Raw genomic sequence first — 18,705 nt, 5'->3', positions numbered from 1 at the left:
TTCTTGGTGGATGAATTGTTTGGTGGGTTTTTTTTCACTTCACAATGAGTATTTGGGTCAGCAATGGGAATTTTAAGGCCATTCTAAGACTGTCCTTGGAAAAAATCCAGTATCAAATATTATTTTCATTAACTTCCAAGTTCTGTGCAAGTGTTGTTATTTACTCCTTTGGGATAAATCCCACATTCTGTCTAGTGCAAAACCACCACACTACAAAAGACATAGATTCTTCCTCATTGAAGGCTGTGAGTGTTTAGTTGTCATCCTAAAATCCCACAAAGTTTAGGTATCCTTACCCTATTTAAAATACCAGTTGGGTGTTTTTTTCCCTCTTATACCTATTTGAATAATTAATTCTTCATATTCTCAAAGCTTCCTTTTGGGTGATGGCATAGCATCAAGACCTTGTAAGTTAAAAGTGTTTTGTGTGTTTTTATTATTCAAGACTAAGGAAATCATTAAAACTCTGTCAGAGCTTATGGACACCTCCCCAGTAGTGATGAAGTTGTGCTTCTGTAGGATTTTGGTATGCAGTCTGTTCTTTCTTTTTCTGTTTGTTTTCTTCTGTAGATTGGTTAGAAAATGTTCTACAGATTAGTTGTTATAAATCAGGAAAACCATGCTGGTCACTTCAAGCTCTGTCAAATACAGGAAAATTTCATGTGACCTTTTAAATGATAATTTAAAAACAAAAAGAAAGACTGGTTTTCTCCAGATCTGTTAATTCTATCTATCCTGTAGTTTCTGCTACTTCCAAAAGCAAGCTGTCACAAGCAAAGAACTTTGTTTGATGCTGTTTAGGCAAACAGATTGTGTTTTGTTCTCTGCAGAGCCTAGTTTCAAATGGAGAAAGTATCTTCTGACTGGGATTTGGAGGAATTAAAACTTTTGAAGTAATCTAGGATCTCTCAGATGGGCAACTTAATGTTTTGTGTCCAGCTTGGAAATTCAGGTTATTCTTTTGAAGATTATCCTTTAGGCATTCAAAAGGTTTTAAAATAGTATGTCTGTTTGTCAGCGTTACCTCAGAATGTATTTGCTCTGCTCACAGTGCTCCGTGTGTGTGGCAATGCATGCAACACTAAGGACAGGATCTGAAAGATCCCAATCCAGGTCTAAATATCAGATCTTTTATATTGTTTGTGTCTTTCTTTTTGGTATCCCTGTTTTTCATAGGTTGTGTTTGAACTCAGGTCCTAGGTACAGGTTAATCTGCTGAGAAGACCTCCAGCTCTTCAATGTATTTATCTAAATGTATTTATTTATTTACTTCTATTAATTATTTTTCATTAGAGTGAGAGCTCAGGGAAATTCCAGATGAAGATTAGCATTCTGCTATAGCAGGTCCTGTAGAAACAAACCCAGCAACTTGTCTTGACCCCCCAGCGTCCACTCTTGTAACTACTGTATTATTACAAAGTCACTGTTATTTCAATTGCAGGTACTTGGCTTTTAGCCTCCTGGGGTACTCCAGAGATGAATTATGGCATGAGGCTGAGATTCAGAGATGCCAGATGTGAATATGAGGAAGATTATACATTTGATGTTATGGATTTCCCTTCCACCAAGACTGATAAAAAGGCTGTTTCCACCTCATCTGAAGAAATTGTGCGAGAAGAAACAGAAGAAGATAGGGAAGATTTGGATTATCAGGATTACTTGATTTCTTCTTTCAACATCCGAAGCTTGAGGAAGGCAACAGATATAGAAGAAAAACAAAACCTTACAGCACTGGCCTGGGAACAGTATGATGGCACAGATGCCGTGAATTCTGACGTGGTAGCTGGCTCAGATGTGACAGCTGGAAATAGTGAATCCACAAACACCTCTAAATTCTCAGAAACTCATGTCACTCCTCTCCCCCAAGTCGAAGCTGAAACATTCCAGTCAAATCACTCATCAGTCACAGCAGAAGAGGACTTACTTTTAGCTAGCACAAGTGATGGAAAGGATGGATTGGTGTTTGAGAATAGAAGCCAAAGCAATTATGAAATAAATCACAGTAACATGTCTGCAGGTGAACACTTGCTGAGCAGTGGGGAAGGCCAAATGAATCTTGCAGAAGAGCTTCCAGCAGATGGAAAGGACAATATTTTTCTTTCAGAAAAGCTTCAAAAGGAAAGCACAGGAAGAGGAACTGATAACATCAACAGGAAAAGGAAAAGGAGAAGCTCACTGGCTGTGAAGTTTTACTCTATCCAAAAGATGAATGCCCTTCTAAACCATGTACGGAATAAAAATGCCTCATTTTCTGGCATGAGAAGTACAACTCATGCTGTGGATCATGCAGAGAACACATCCAGTATAGACATGGTGGAAAGTGGTCAGCTTCCAAATGATTATGATGATGAACTGGAAGAGGAGGAAACCAAGATGGAAAATGCTGTGCATGCAGTTAACGTGACGCTTGGTTTGGACGTCCTTGTAGGGGATGGATCAAATGCATCCAGCCTTTCTGAACCCAAGCTATCCAAAGACAAACAAGCAGACACTTTTTCATTAGAGAATAGATTAGGAAATACAAGCCCTAATTCCAGCCCTGCACTAGTGAAGAATCTACTAGAAGCACCATTGCCCAGAACTGGAAAATATTCATCTAAAATGTCAACTGATGACTGGAATTTGGTGTCTGCAAAGGAGAGTCTGCCATTAGAGGCAAATTTAGATAAATCTGTTAGTGGTAAGTTAAGTCATCATGGTGGAAATGGTACAGCACTCATAAGTAAGAACCAAGTGAGGAAGTATCAAGAATTCCCATATCTAATGGGAGAAAAACAGAAAGCGAGCCAGATGCCCCCAGCTGTGAAAGCAAAGGAGGGGAACAAGAATGATACTTTGAATGCATCTAGAACCTTGATCAAGATCCGAAGGAAAAAAAAGGAATATCCAGAAATGTCTCACCTGCTGAGCCCCAGGAGTAAAAAGCCCCAAACCATCAACAATTCTATGGCAGCGTTTGGCCGCACGCTTCTTCCAAGTGAGACCAACCACACGACACTGCCATGTTGCACTAACACCACAGGGGCGCTCAGTGAGGCCAAGCATGCAGTGGATCTGAGCAGAGTCAAGCCAAGAGAGCCACTAAATTACACACTCACCCCACGACAGCTTAGGCCATCAATAACAATTGGCCTTCCCCAAGAAAATGGAGGCTACGAGTATGTCTACAAAGGATCTCACAGCGAGGAGACCTCAGGTGCTGAATACGAGTACCACTACGTCGCCTTCGACGATCCGTACTTGACAGACCCAAAGGTGAACATCAACGAACAACGCAACCCAGACAACATTGCTGAGCATTACCTGCGGAGCAAAGGGAACGAGAGGAGATACTTCATTGCAGCTAAAGAGGTCTGCTGGAGCTATGCAGGATATAAAAGAAGGTTTGGCTGAATGCTTTGCTTTCATTTTGCACATCATTATGATGCACGCTAGCAGTATGTTGATTCATGTGCCCATCACAGAACCATAGAATGCTAAGGGTTGGAAGGGACCTCCAGAGGTCATCAAGTCCAACCCCCCTGCAAAGCAGGACCACTTAGGGCAGGTCACACAGGAACATGTCCAGGCAGGTTTTGAAGATCTCTAGAGGAGACTCCATAACCTCTTTGGCCAGCCTGTTCCAGTGGTCTGGTACCAGTTCTTGATCCATCTCACTGTTATAGGAGACAATGTCAAAAGCCTTACTAAAGTCACTGCTCTCTGATAAATTGAAAAGCCTCTGTAATGAACCATGTGATTTCCAGCATTTCAGCTGCAGAACCCTAAGAATTCTCCATGGGGGGATGTGGACCCCTCTAGAATATCATAGAGATTACTGTTATCAAGAGCAACACAACTAAGAACTTTTTTTCTTTGACCTCCTTTTGTAGACTTGCTAGAAACACTCTTTAAAACATAATCACAGAAGGCCTTATGTTTGAAGGAACCTTAAAGATCATATAGTTCCAATGGCCATGGGCAGGGACACCTCCTACTAGACCAGGCTGCTCAAAGCTTCATCCAGCCTGATCTCAAACATTTCCAAGGATGAGGCATCCACAACTCCTCTGGGCAACCTGTTCCAGGGTCTCACTACCCTCATAGTGAAGAACTTAGTTTCAAAGTTTTAAGATCCACAGTAAGAGGTCAAGAGGGAAATGTTACTTTTGTTATATTTGAATGACTTGCTTTACAGCTTCCTTGTGTTCCTGGATCTGTGGCAGTTAACTATGAAATGTATTTCTGTTAGCTTTTCAGAGAATGTACATGTGTGAGATGGTGGCCTTGCTACACTGTGACCTAAGCTCTGGTTATTATTCAGATTATTAAGGATAATGGTAAAACAGGAAAGTAGAGCTCAAGTGGATTTTTTGAGTCTATGTGGAGATTTTTAGTGATACCTGGCCAAGCCTTTGAAGGACTCCATGTACAACTGCAGAACTAGAATTGCTTACATGTTGCAAGTTGTGATTTTCAGAGTCATCTGAGTTTTATTTGTGCATTTATTCTTTATACTCTAACATTTTCCTGCTGTGTGAGTTCTCAGATTTCATCAGAACTATTATTTCTGATTCACTGTGTGGATTTTTAACTGGACATCTCCTTTCAGTGCAATGATGACTGACAAAACCTGTAAAGATGGCTCCAAATATAAAGTGATTTTCCAAAGCTATACAGACAGTACCTTTACGACCCTTGAGGAAGAAGATGAATATAAAGAACACCTTGGCATCCTGGGACCAGTTATCAGGGCTGAAGTGGATGATGTTATCCTGGTATGTCAATGTATCTGTACAGGATAAGATTCTTATGGTGATCATAGAATCAACAAGGTTGGAAAAGACCTCAAGTCCAACCTATCACCCAACACCTCATGACTAACTAAACCATGGCTTCAAGTGCCATGTCCAATCCCCTCTTGAACACCTCCAGGGATGGTGACTCCACCACCTCCCTGAGCAGCACATTCCAATGGCCAATTACTCTTTCTATGAAGAACTTTCTCCTCACCTTGAGCCTAAACTTCCCCTGGCACAGCTTGAGACTGTGTCCTCTTGTTCTGGTGCTGGTTGCCTGGGAGAAGAGACCACCCCCCACCTGTCTACAACCTCCTTTCAGGTAGTTGTGGAGAGCAATAAGGTCTCCCCTGAGCCTCCTCTTCTCCAGGGTCTTACAGTTTGACACAGAATAAGTCTAAAAATACCACCAGTTTTCAAAAGATTATGGTGGTAAAACAATTTCCAAAGCTAGAAGTTGCAGTGTGGACATAAAAGCTTTCAAACACATTCCTCTTCTCTCCTATCCACAGTAAATTCACTTCCCCTTTTTTGTTTGCTTTTGTTGCTCAACATTAAATGATGGCTTACAAGTCTCATGTAAAATGAGATTGAAGATTAAAAGATACTAAATTCTTTCACCCCAGGTTGCACTGCAAGTATTGCCTTTTATAAGTAAGGGAGCTTCTTAATATCTTTAGAATAAATTAGTACATGTGTATTGAAGATAAGGATTTGTATTTTCCTCTGAAAACTTTCACTCTAAATGGTTTTGTTCTAATATAGAAAACAAGGATGGAGAAGAACTGTGTCCCCGGTGACACAGTGCTGTATTTTTATTAGGAAGCAAATGGCTGTGGAGTTTCCCTTCTCTCACTCCTCATTCCCATGGCCTGCTGTGAGTGTGGTGACTTTGGTTTAGGCCTGAGTTTTCTGAGCAAAATCTATTTACCTTTTTTGTTTGGTTTGGTTGGTTTGGGTTTTTTAGGTCCATTTTAAGAATCTGGCATCCAGACCTTATACCCTCCATGCCCATGGACTCTTCTATGAAAAGTCTTCTGAGGGAAGCATTTATGATGATGAATCTACTTCTTGGTTTAAGGAAGATGATGCAGTTCAGCCAAATAACAGCTACATATATGTGTGGTATGCAAACAGGCGATCGGGACCTGTGCAGCCAGGAGCAGCTTGTCGGTCCTGGGTCTACTACTCTGATCTAAACCTGGTAAGGTGTCAAATCAAAATAGGCTCAGAGTAAGCTGTCCACATGAACTCAGGTTTCGAGTATCTCCAAGTGATGTTACTCTAAGGCTATAGAAATGTAAGCTGCAGAACACATTTAATTGTCCTTTCTTTTAGGCCTGATATTCCCATCTGACATTTAATCTCATAGTTAAAAGAGGATATAAGATGTTGAAGAATTCCAATTTGGGAGCCCTTTGGTAGACAGCAGAAATTAAAGAGAGAAAGCAACAGCAATTCTGGCCTCTGCTTTAAAGTTTTAGGGCCTGATGCATTTTTAGAGTGCTGTGGGTTTTTGACATCTTTTGGGAAATTTGGTTTTACATCTAATACAAGCTTTACCTTCTAGGAGAAAGATATAAATTCTGGCTTGATTGGGCCAATACTGATCTGTCAAAAAGGAACCTTCAGTAAATCAAACAGCAGCAGAGCATCAACTCGAGACTTTTTCTTGCTGTTTATGGTCTTTGATGAAGAGAAAAGCTGGTACTTTGACAAACGTTCCAGAAGCCCCTGTACTGAGAAGAACCAAGAAACACAGCAGTGCCACAAGTTCTATGGTATCCATTTCATCTTGCCAAATACTCAGTTTATTGGGCTAGAGGGAAAGGTTTTGGAGGAGGTAGCTCAGCTCTCAGTGGCTTTGAACATGCATAAATCCTACATAGTAATGTTTTTGTTGTTGTTCTGCATTACTTGTAACAGTCATAGTCATATTTTAATAGTCATGTAGTAATAGTCATATAGTAATAATCATATTTTTTAAAATAGCAGTGAATTGGAAATGCTAGACTGAAATTGGCTACATAAAACTTGTCTCTTGCACTCACATCTACCCCCCTCCCCCACCCCACCCCTAAAATTTTAAAGAGAGAAGAAAATAAACTACAAACAAAACAAAAAGACCCCAACCACCCTGTTTTCAGTAAGAAGCCAATACCCTGAAAAGTTTTTGCAAGAAGCTTAAAAGTGTTGTTATAATTCAACAAAGCAATAAGTTCTGCTGAGGAGTTTGAAGTAGCTGTAGGACAGTCCTTCAGGTACCTCTCTGTGGATACGGATACAGAGATTTTAGTCATGTAAAGTGGACAACTATTCAAAGGGAACCCTTTTTTCTCCCTGGAATAGTGGTCAGTAATGAAACTGTTTCCATCTTTGAAAATCTGATGCTTGTGTGCTGTAATGTTGAGTTGCTGGAACCTGTCCAGGGAAGGGCAACAAAGCTGGGGAGGGGTTTGGAGCACAAGCCCTGTGAGGAGAGGCTGAGGGAGCTGGGGTTGCTTAGCCTGGAGAAGAGGAGGCTCAGGGGAGACCTTATTGCTGTCTACAACTACCTGAAGGGATGTTGAGGCCAGGTGGGGGTTGGTCTCTTCTCCCAGACAACCAGTGACAGAATGAGAGGACACAGTCTCAGGCTGCACCAGGGGAGGTTTAGGCTGGATGTTAGGAAGAAGTTCTTCATATAAAGAGGGATTGGCCATTGGAATGTGCCGCCCAGGGAGGTGGTGGAGTCACCATCGCTGGAGGTGTTTAAGAAGGGACTGGATGAGGCACTTGGTGCCATGGTTTAGTTGATTAGATAGTGTTGGGGGATAAGTTGGACTCGATGATCTCAAAGGTCTTTTCCAGCCTGGTCTGGTCTGGTCTATTCTATTCTATTCTATTCTATTCTATTCTATTCTATTCTATGCTATGCTATTCTATGCTATTCTATTCTATTGTGTTTGGGAAAGGCATGTTGAGAAGTGGGATCTGCCTTATGAAAATCTGATTTATAAAATCAATTCTTAATCAAAGATAGCAGCTGTGACTATGCAGCTGTGGAAATGTTCTGCAGCTTACACATGCTGGGTAGCCAGCCTTTCTTTTGGGCCTGAATCTTTTGTTCTGACATTTCATATGGTACCTTCCTTGTTCTTCTGACTGCCCTGTGTTGCATGCCAGCTGTGCTCAAATCCTTTGGTAAGGTCCCTGGATTTTCTGAACCAATGTACATAGATTATAAAATGTGTAGCACTTTGAACTGGAAAAGGTGATGTTTTCCCCAAATGCATTACTTGACAAAATACTAATTTAAAAACTACATTTAGCACTTAAAAAAATCTGGTTTGAGTGTTTTTCCTTACTAACAATTTATATTTTTTCCCCCCAGCCATTAATGGCATTACCTACAGTTTGCAAGGCTTGAGGATGTATGAAGGTGAACTGGTTCGATGGCATTTGTTGAATATGGGTGGGCCAAAAGACATTCATGTTGTTCATTTTCATGGACAGACCTTCACAGAACATGGGAAGCCAAACCATCAGCTTGGTACATACACACTTCTTCCAGGTAAGAATCAGAGCAGAGTAAATTCTAAGAGGTGACCATTTCAATCTGTCATCAGCACACCAGTGAACAGAGTTTGGCTTTAGGCACAGGAAGAATGCAAGAGTGCTAGCAGTTCATTTGCCCATGATGGTCGAAAGAAAATTATCACTTTTCATCTTACTTATGCTGCAGGGGGGAAGGTGGGAAAAAGATAAAATTGCTGCCCTTTAAAACTGGGAATATGGATAAAGTTATGGAGAAAAGTGAAGTGGACAACTCTCTTCCTCTCAGGTGACAAGGGATGTATATGGAAGATGAATAGCAGCATGGTCTGTAGGCATTGCTTTCTGTTCTGCACTTCCTTTGCCACTCACCGTATATGTGACCATGAGTGGGTTTCTCTCCTTTATTGCATCTCTCTTTTCCTTGTCTGCAAAGTAGGGTGCTGGGCTGGCTTTGGAACATGCTCAGCAGTAAAGTTTGGTGTTGGTAAAAGGCAGTTGGTTGGATAGCGCGAGTCACCGCTCGCTGTGAAATGACATGTGTACAGCAGTGCAGCCAGCTCTGCTCATGCATCCCCAGGCTTCAATACCACTGAAGTCTCACTGATGTTTGCTGGGAATTAGCATTGGTATCTGGTCAGTATGGAGAGGATTTATTTTTGGAATGTCAGGAAAAGTGTGATACAGATTAAGAACAAATGTGAGCCCTAGGAGAATTTTTGTGTCCAGGGAGAAAGGAAATAGGCTAAAGCATTCCTTAGGATATACTCCTATGCTCATCACTCCATGTGTGTGCAGTACCAGCACTTACTGTCAGCTGCAAGTGTTTAAAAATGACAGCAGCAACAAACCAACAACAGCAAAAAAAAAAAACCTGAAACAAAATCAACCACCACCAACCCCGCCCCCAAACAAAACCAAAACCCAACCAACCAAATGAACTCCCAAACCCAAACAAACAAACCCCAAACCAAATACCAAAATCAAACTAAACACACCGAAAACCCAAACCAACCAAACCAAAAAACCCCAAAGAAACAAGAATCTCCAAACCAAAAAACAACCCAGGCAACAAGGAAATCAAGACAGAGGGGTTGGCTTGGAATAATAGGTTTATTTCAGGTGGTTTATTTGCTATTTTAGCTTTTTCAAGATGATGATTTTTTCACTTTAACATCAACACGTGTCTTGGATTAATTGGGAACCAGAATTGCCATCTCAGCACTAACTGGGACTATATGAAAAGCAATGAAGCAGGTCCTGTGCTTTCTAAAAAGTGCAGCAAACAGCTTCAACCAGACCTGCTTCTTATTCAATCTTTGACACTCCTGGGGCATGCAGAAAATGAGGTGGGGGCCTATACACCTGATTCTGCCACATCTACTTTTGGTTTCTTTCCATTACGCGAACACCACACTGGGGCAGCAGGTCTAAGAACTGTATCAGCACCACAGAATCAACATCCCTATGTTATGTAACAACCTGATAGCACTGTTCATGATGTGGCTTAGCACTGCACTTAATATGCAGATATCTGTTACACACAGGCATCCAAGGTTTTGTACTTTGCACCGGCAGCAAAGGTTAGGTTTTGATCTGGTCACTTAATTCCAGTCTTGGTCTCCAGCTGGAACTTGCTAAGCAAAAAAATTGTTTGAGCCTGAGAGAGTTATTGTTCTCTCTGCAATGTGTAGCAGGTTATTTCATTTTTCTGGATTGAGTCATAGGATGATCTTTGGTTTAACCTCCAGCCATACTAACATTAACCTTATAATGCTAATGTTTCTGATACATTTCTCTTCCATTTTTTTTCAAGGCTCATTTAGAACCATTGAAATGAAACCACAGAGACCTGGCTGGTGGCTTTTAGACACTGAAGTGGGGGAGTATCAGCAAGCAGGAATGCAGGCATCCTATTTGGTTATACAGAAAGGTATTGAACTATGGTGTATTTTGGCTAGGGAAGTCCAGTTATAAAATAATCTCTACCCTTCCAGGATCATTGTAAAATAAATTTGGGAACCTGTTCTGCAAAACCCCAAAGCAGATTCTTTGTGCATTCAAGAAGGGAGGGTGGTAATTTGTTCTAGAAGTAAAAGTCTTTGGCCTTTAGCATACTAGCTTTGAATTATTTATCATACTACCTTTATTCGTAGAATGGTTTGGTTGGAAGGGACCTGAGATATCATCTTGTTCCAACCCCTCTGCCATGGGCAGGGACACCTCCCACTGGACCAAGATTGCCCAAGGCCTCATCCAATGTGGCCTTGAACACCTCCAGGGGGAGGGCATCCATGACCTCCCTGGGCAACCTGTTCCAGTATCTTGCCACCCTAACTGTAAAAAAATTCTTTCTAAGGTCCAGTCTAAATCTACTTTCTGTAGCTTAAATCCATTCCCTCTTGTTCTATCACAACAAGCCCTTGTAAAAAGTCCCTTCCCAGCTTTCCTGTGGGTCCCTTTCAGATACCAGAAGGCCACTATAAGGTGTCCCCAGAGCCTTCTCTTCTCCAGCCCATGCCCATGGGGGAGGTGCTCCAGCCCTCTGATCATCTTTGTGGCCATCCTCTGGACCCACTCCCGCAGTTCAATTCCTTTTTAGCATACTGTCTTTGAATGTGAGGCTTCCCCAGAGTGGATTAATCTGTTGTGAGAAATTGCAGAGATTAACTTGTCCTCCTTTGGGAAACAGTGGTGGTGTTAGAGTATTACTGAGAATTGTTCTGAGTGATGCTGTTTTAGAAGGTTCTACCAGGACATGTGTTGGAGTAGCCCTCCTTTAACAACAAACCTACTGTGCTCTCTTTAGAGTGCAGGAGTCCGATGGGCCTTGCAAGCGGAATTATACTTGATTCGCAAATCGACGCTTCACATCATGTAGGTGAGTTAATACTTGAGAAACTCTGGGCATGCTCCTGATATCCCCAGCAAAGTGTTGCAGTTCTGTGTTCTTTTGGCATCTCATGATGCATCTTACATGGTCAGTCCAGCAATGAATCAATTGTCAGGCTAGAAGGCTCTTCAGTGCTGCAAGTGGAGGCTCTGAGCTGTATAGGGTAAGCACTCATCATTTTATTTTAGTATTGTCAGAGGTCTACTAACAGTGTCACAAGCTTGAGAGTCAGGGGATCACCTGTGGACTGATGGATGTCCTGGGACAAATCCAGCTTTATCTTTTTGTCCTTTGGTTTCCCTGGCTGAAAACAGAGAACCCCAAGTGTTCAAAAAGCTTTTGAGATTTGCATGTGTATGAGATGCAAAAGATCAAAGTGTGTCTGTTTAAGATTTGGGAACCAGGCATCCAGAGCAATGACAGAATCTTTAATTCACTAAGCTTATTCCTGGTTTAAAAGTGGGATAGTTTGCTAGAGAATTTTACATGGACAGTGGCAAATAGAGGCATATGGGTTATATACAATGCAGGAATATAAACAGTTCATTTCAGGGAAAAGGATCTCTTTTGGAAAATTGATTTTTCTGTGGATTTCATTTTCTTCATTTCCTGATATGGTATTATGAAGGCTTGAAAGCTGTGTGTCCTACTCCAAGTCATTTGTTACCACAGAAACTTCTTTATGCAGAGCGGAACTCTCCTCCATGAATATAGTGTCTCATCTTGCTAGGAGCCAAAACTTGTCTACAAAACTCTAGACCCTGTTTCCAAATCAGCAGACAGTACAGCACATAAAAAGCTGTTATTTTAAAAGCCATTCTGCCAACTATAAAACTTTGCAGGAGAACAGCTGGCTTTCAGTTGCTGACCAGGTCCAAATTATCCTAGATTATGGTTTTATAGTCTTTTGATTGCTTTGTTTGTTACTGGTTGTGGGGTTTTTTTACCAAGACAGATCAGAAAAGCAATGAAGCACTCAACATCAGTTGCTAGCTGCAGCCTCCCTCTGAAAACTTTAGGTTTGGGGTTTTTTTTCAGCACCTTTCTTTACACTCTTGCTTTATTTGTATTTTCTGCCTAGACTATTGGGAACCTAAATTAGCCCGATTGAACAATTCTGGAACATACAATGCTTGGAGCACTACAATGAAAAAAGAACTCCCTTGGATCCAGGTATGATTGGTATAACACATGCTTGGCCACTTCTGAGTTGTGATTTTCCTGCAGTTTGCTTTGTAAGGCCAGACTGCTCCTGTTCTTGCTGAGAAGACTTGCTGGGAAAAACTGAAAAGATCTAGCAAGTTTGACTGGGGATGTCATAAGCTGTCTACCTCCCCTAAAGTAACCCAGTCTCTAACGTTATTGAGGCCCACTGACTAGACAGTTACCCTCATAATTTAGACTGTAACCATTTTGTAGTCAAATGCTCTTTCTACTACTTTGTGGGTTTTTTTTAACCTCTGTCTACCTAACAATATGTATTTATATGCATGTGTTTGATGAGTGATCATTTAAAGTGTAATACACTCAAAACATTGCTTTAGACAACTTTTCTTTGGTTGATTTGCATGTTTCTATGTCCAGCTTGACAAAGCATAGTGTGGCATCACAGGGAAATTATCTTATGGCTTCAAGCACTATATCATTGTTATGATTTGTGCCTGTGCTTTCCTGTTCCCACCTCCTCCCTCCCCTCTTACCAAGAGATAAGACAGGGAGTTAAAAAAAAAGGCAGGGAGAGTTTTCTAGTCAACTTATACAGAATAGTTTATTTCTCCACTACAAAAGTATGACATCAGAGTATATACGAAACAGAAAGAAAGGGAAAGGGAAAAGTACAGCCCAGAAATCCCCAAAACAAGCAAAAAACCACCTGCATGCCTGGGACCCCAAAACCAAGAGAGTGAGCCACAGTCCCCTGTCCAGGATGGTAATGCCCTACAGTCATAAAAATGTCATAAATTCATGATTTCTGATAGTGCAGAATATTGGTCTTGTTTTCAAACCACTACAATCACTCAGTCACCTCACATATTTCATTGTTTCCTTCCATTCTAATCACTTTTGCATCAGACAGCAAATTTGCAGAGAATAGTTGATTTCTTACAAATGTCATTAAAATTGGCAAAAAAAAGGAGAAAGGGAAAAAAGGAAGATTCAAACTAGTGTTGCAGTTTAAGTTCAGCGTGTTGGTGTCTGTTTTGTTTGGCCTGCTAACATTTGACATGCTAGTAAGTTAGTGGTGGTCAAGTAGGGGGAGAAAGTTGAGAGATCTGATGTGGAATGAGGAATTCTGCTGAGAGAAGAAAGAACTTGACAGGGAGCATGATAATGAGAAGCTGAGGCTAGGCCAGTGAAGCATGTAGAGATGTGGAGGGTGTTTCCCAAAGAATCTTGCTGATTTGGTTTGATGTACTGAGTGTTTGGACCTCACATAAGTAGTAACAGTGGCTTTTCAGCATTTTGGGGTGTCGTATGCCTTTTGTCAGCCCAAGTGTCCCAAACTAGAGGCAGCTTATGAAAATGGGAACCTTTAATTTCTCTATACACCTTTTGCCTATCCATAAATGAGGATAGCAGAGTTCTGCCTACCACAGAGATGCAGATAATTTTTATGTGTCTTTGTGGTACTGTGCTGAACACTGTAAAATGGCCTCTGAGATTAAATGCACACACAAATACATTAAATGAGACTCTAGCATCTGGTTGTTACTCCTCCTTAGAGTGTTAATGTTGTGGGTGTTAAAATGCAGGGCTCAAAGCTATTGTGTAGATTGCAAAGAATGAAACAGATTTTGCTGTGCATTATTGGTTTTATGAGCATGGTTTGCTGTTCCTAGGTGGACTTTCAAAGACAAGTTCTGTTAACTGGGATACAGACACAGGGAGCTAAGCAGTTTTTGAAGTCCTTGTACGTGCAGAAGTTCTGCTTTGTTTATAGCAAAGACAAACGGAAGTGGAGCACCTTCAAAGGAGACAGCTCTCCAGCATATAAGGTCTGTATGTGCCATAGGGATTGCCACAAACTAGGTAGCATCACACAGTGAGATGACAGTTTTAGATCACAGAATATATTTGGTTGGAAGAGACCTCCAAGACCATCCAGTCCAATCCTCAACCCAGCACTGCAGGGTCAACACTAAACCATGTCCCTAAGTGCCAGGTCCACATGCTCTTTAAACACCCCCAGGGACGGTGACTCCACCACTGCCCTGGGCAGACCATTCCAATGTTTGATAACCATCTCAGTGAAGCAGTATTTCCTGATATCCAGCCTAAACCTCTCCTAGTGCTGCTTGTATCCATTTCCTCTAGTCATGTCTCTTGCCACCACATTAAGAGATAGCAGTAAAAATTCTAACCTTCAGAGACAATAATACAGCTGAAGGCCCAAAAAGTCATTTACCAAGAGAATAAAATTCAGACCAGAAGACAAATTGTAAAGTGAGGAATCTCCTAAACTGCTATTTAGATTGACTTTGTAGCCTTGACTGTATGAACTGCCTTTCTCACAAGCATCTCTCCCTCCTTTTATTTCCTAAGTCCATGTCAACCTTTTTGAGGCAAGCAAGAAGCTGAAGTAAAAATCATTACTTGCTTCATTTGTGATTAGTTCCTCCTTTTTGTCCTTCCCTTTTGGCTGTCACAACAGTTGAATATTAAATTGTCTGAATTGCCTGCAGAAGGCCTGTATTAGTGTGGTCTTAACCTGAAAGAAGTTCATTTTATGCCCTGTCTCTCTGGCCCTACCAATTACAGGTAAACCTTCAGTCTACCCTGAGATTTCTGTGGTACAACTCCCAGACTGATAACTTAACTCTCCTTTTGCCTCTTTACTAGTGTTATACAAATTTACATAGTGTATAGAAATGGGTTGCTTATTTGAACTGAGACCTTCAGGCACTTTCAAATATGCCAGGATGGGGCCATGAGATATTTCAAGTTCCTCTGCAGCACAGGGCACTCCATCATCACAGAGAGAGTTGTTAGCCATTGGAATGTGCTGCCCAGGGAGGCGGTGGAGTCACCATCCCTGGAGGTGTTCAAAAAGGGATTGGACATGGCACTTGAAGCCATGGTTTAGTAGTCATGAGGTCTTGGGTGACAGGTTGGACATGATGCTCTTTGCGGTCTTTTCCAACCTTATTGATTCTATGATTCTGTGATCATGAATGAGGCTAACAGTGTTTAAAAAACCTTCTTTCTTACCAGAGCAGGTTTTTAGCATCCCAGTTTGTGTTTGCATTAAAGTATTGATTTATGTGCTTGGTTTTGTTTGTTTTTTGTTTGTTTTTTAATAGATTTTTGAAGGTAATTCTGATGCCTATGGAATAAAAGAGAACATCATTGACCCCCCTGTTATTGCGAGGTATGTCAGAGTCTACCCAACAGAGGCCTACAACAGGCCTACTCTTCGCATGGAGCTTCTGGGCTGTGAAGTTGATGGTAAGAAGGAGTCATGTGCTGGTGCTTCCTTTCTGGCAAAATTTTTAACCTAATATGTTAAATAAAGCTAAAATTTTGAGTGTTCTCAATTCCAGCATTGTTGCTTAGCTTATGGTTACTCAAATGATCTGGAGATAATGCAGGGCTTCTCGTAACAGGCTGCTCTTTGCCACTTGGAATGGAAAATGGAGAGATCAAGAATACCCAGATAACAGCCTCATCTGTTAAGACATCCTGGTTTAACACATGGGACCCTTCACTTGCTCGTCTCAATCAGAAGGGAAAGGTGAATGCCTGGCGAGCCAAGGTAACAAATGAAAAGTAGGGATGACAGCAAGACAACTACAGTTAATAAATATGTGGTGCCTGTGTGCTTATGTGCTTCCTGCACACTGTGTCCAGTGCCACGTGTGACAGGGTTACTTCACAGCTCTTTAGCCATTCTTTGGGGAAAAAGCCCATTCAACTTTTCCAGTGGCAAACTTGTTGAACTTCAAGCAACATCAATGAAATCACATTTCAAGAGACAGATGGTGTCCTCTGGACCAAAACCTGCAGCCCTTTTAATTTCAGGGGATAACTACATCTTCAAGGGGTTAAAGAACCTTTCCTGGGTTGCTTTATAGGCAGTGCAACTTAAGGGATCTGGGGGTGGATGGCCTTTGGCAAGGCATGTGAGCATCTGTCTTCAAAATGGTGCTGCATTTCTTTATGAAGTAGCTTGAGATTTGCTGGAAGCTACTGTTTTATACAAGTACTTGGTGTTAGTATGATGTACTGCATTATAAAACTGGAGGCAGATCTGTGTTATTTTTTATTATGTATTGGAAATTAATGTGGAAATCTGAAGATCTCAAATACACCACCTGCAGTGAAAAAGTGAATTGCATGGGCCACTGAATGTGCTTTTGACTTTTGCCTCAGCTTCACTCTTCTGCACTTCTTTGATACAGTTTTGATGCATTTTGATGCAGTTTTAACTGTCTTCAAACAGGATTTTTTCACTTAAGCAAATAAAGACATAGATGTGTTTACTAATAGACAACCTTTTATATCAATTTTAGTTGAACAACAACCAACAGTGGCTGCAAATTGATCTCCTCACAATTAAGAAGATAACTGCTATCGTTACCCAGGGGGTCAAGTCCCTAACTGGTGAAAACTTTGTGAAAACCTATGTTATCCTATACAGTGACCACGGCTCAGAGTGGAAATCCTATATGGGTGGTTCAAGCTCAACAGCAAAGGTATCATCCTTACCTCAGACACTTGCATTGCTGTTTGGTTTTAGATGCTGAGCAGCGTCAAGGCCCAAAGGAGATTTTCCAGCAAAGGAGATTTTCACAGGTCTTTAAAATGCTAGGGAGCTACAGATAATGTCATAATACTCATCTAATTTTAGTCATAGTAATTGACAGTAACCAAAGGGAAGAACACCAAATCTGTAGAGAATGCAGTCCACATGATGATTTCAGATATTGGAATGGGCTGCCCAGGGAAGTGGTGGAGTCACCACCCTTGGAGGTATTTAAAAGATATGTGGATGTGGGAGTGGCTTAGCAGTAGTGGTGAGATTGTGAACTCTAGGCAAGCAGTTGGACTTGATCTGAAATGTCTCTTCCAACCTCAACAGTTCTATTTTTAAAGGAGGACATTTGACTTTAACACACAAGGACATTTAATTTGAATGAACAATGAACTTCCCACAGCCTCTTTTCAGATTTTCTTTATTTCTGCCTTGATTTTATAAGTGGAATTAATGTTAGTAAGCAGTTTTGCTGTAACAGAGCTGGAGAGCTCCTGACACCCATGGACCAGACACAGTACTTTGTATCGTTGGCCATTTCACCTTACACAAGCTACCTGAAACAAGGGTTATTAGCAGATGTAAAATAATGGAGGTTTGAGGTTTTAGTCTGTCAAAAATAAAATGGCAATTTTTTTTGTTATGGATGGAAACAGAACCTTTAATTTATTCAGTCAGGTATTGCTGGCTTGAATTACCTTTGAACTAGCATCTTAGGAAGAGACTGAAATGTGTTCTTATGTAAAATCGGAGATGAGCCACTCACAGAATCACAGAACCAACCAGGTTGGAAGAGACCTCCAAGATCATCCAGTCCAACCAATCACCCAACCCTATCTAATCAACTGGACCATGGCACTGAGTGCCTCATTCAGTCTTTTCTTAAACACCTCCAGGGATGCCAACCCCACCACCTCCCTGGGCAGCCCATTCCAATGGGCAATCTCTCTTTCTATGAAGAACTTCTTTCTAAGATCAAGCCTAAACTTCCCCCTGTACAGTTTGATACTGTGTCCTCTTATTCTGTTGCTGGTTGCCTGGGAAGAAGAGACCAACCCCCACCTGGCTACAACCACCCTTCAGGTAGTTGTAGACAGCAATAAGGTCTCCCCTGGGCCTCCAAAATTCATTTCACATGGCTCAGTCTCTTTCTCTTCCTTTGACAGTTACGTAGTTAAGAATAGACCTATTCCTGAGTGCCTAAAAATACCTTTTGTTGTGGGAAGAGGAGGATAATCAAAAGAAAGGGCTGCTCAGATGCTGCAGCTCTCTCGACCAGCCACTGCACAGCAGGCTTGCTGATTGCATTGGAAAGCTGTTGCTCTCCATCTACCCTGGGTCCATTTTAAAAAGAAAAAGCAGGGGGGGGTTCAAAATTTTTTTATTTTTAATTGTGTGCTTGTGTATTTGCAGGTTTTCTTGGGCAATGAAAACAGCAGTGGACAAGTCAAGCACTTCTTTAACCCACCCATCCTGTCCAGGTTTATCCGCATTGTCCCCAGAACCTGGTATCAAGGTATTGCCCTGCGGGTAGAACTCTATGGCTGTGATTTTGGTGGGGGTCTGCCTGTGAAAAGGACTGACAAGTCTGGGAGCTCTTAACCTTTCAGCAATCGTCATGCAGGACATCAATTTTTACAAAACCCTTGAAACAATCATTCTTAGTAGTTTGGCTGTGTGCTTCCTGAAGGGACTGTAATGTTTTGTCAGCAAGTCTTGAGAAAGATTTCTCTGGCAGATGTTTCATT

General features: G+C 41.4%; 1 protein-coding gene across 1 annotated transcript in view; it reads left to right on the top strand.

The window, feature by feature from the left end:
- The window catches only part of F5 (coagulation factor V), a 38,108-nt gene extending 19,403 nt beyond the window's left edge, over positions 1–18,705 (top strand). Inside the window, exons 13-25 of the mRNA XM_054163223.1 lie at positions 1,442–3,383; positions 4,592–4,757; positions 5,746–5,982; positions 6,349–6,559; positions 8,152–8,331; positions 10,129–10,245; positions 11,122–11,193; positions 12,287–12,378; positions 14,046–14,201; positions 15,507–15,651; positions 15,810–15,958; positions 16,716–16,898; positions 18,371–18,705. Coding sequence (XP_054019198.1) covers positions 1,442–3,383; positions 4,592–4,757; positions 5,746–5,982; positions 6,349–6,559; positions 8,152–8,331; positions 10,129–10,245; positions 11,122–11,193; positions 12,287–12,378; positions 14,046–14,201; positions 15,507–15,651; positions 15,810–15,958; positions 16,716–16,898; positions 18,371–18,559 — 3,839 coding nt within the window. The 3' untranslated portion in view covers positions 18,560–18,705. The remainder of the gene's footprint in view (positions 1–1,441; positions 3,384–4,591; positions 4,758–5,745; positions 5,983–6,348; positions 6,560–8,151; positions 8,332–10,128; positions 10,246–11,121; positions 11,194–12,286; positions 12,379–14,045; positions 14,202–15,506; positions 15,652–15,809; positions 15,959–16,715; positions 16,899–18,370) is intronic.

The sequence above is a fragment of the Dryobates pubescens genome, chromosome 8 (genome assembly GCF_014839835.1).
Source record: "Dryobates pubescens isolate bDryPub1 chromosome 8, bDryPub1.pri, whole genome shotgun sequence".
Lineage (NCBI taxonomy): Eukaryota > Metazoa > Chordata > Aves > Piciformes > Picidae > Dryobates > Dryobates pubescens.
Note: the sequence above shows the minus strand (reverse complement) of the source record. Positions and strands in the feature narration are given on the sequence as shown.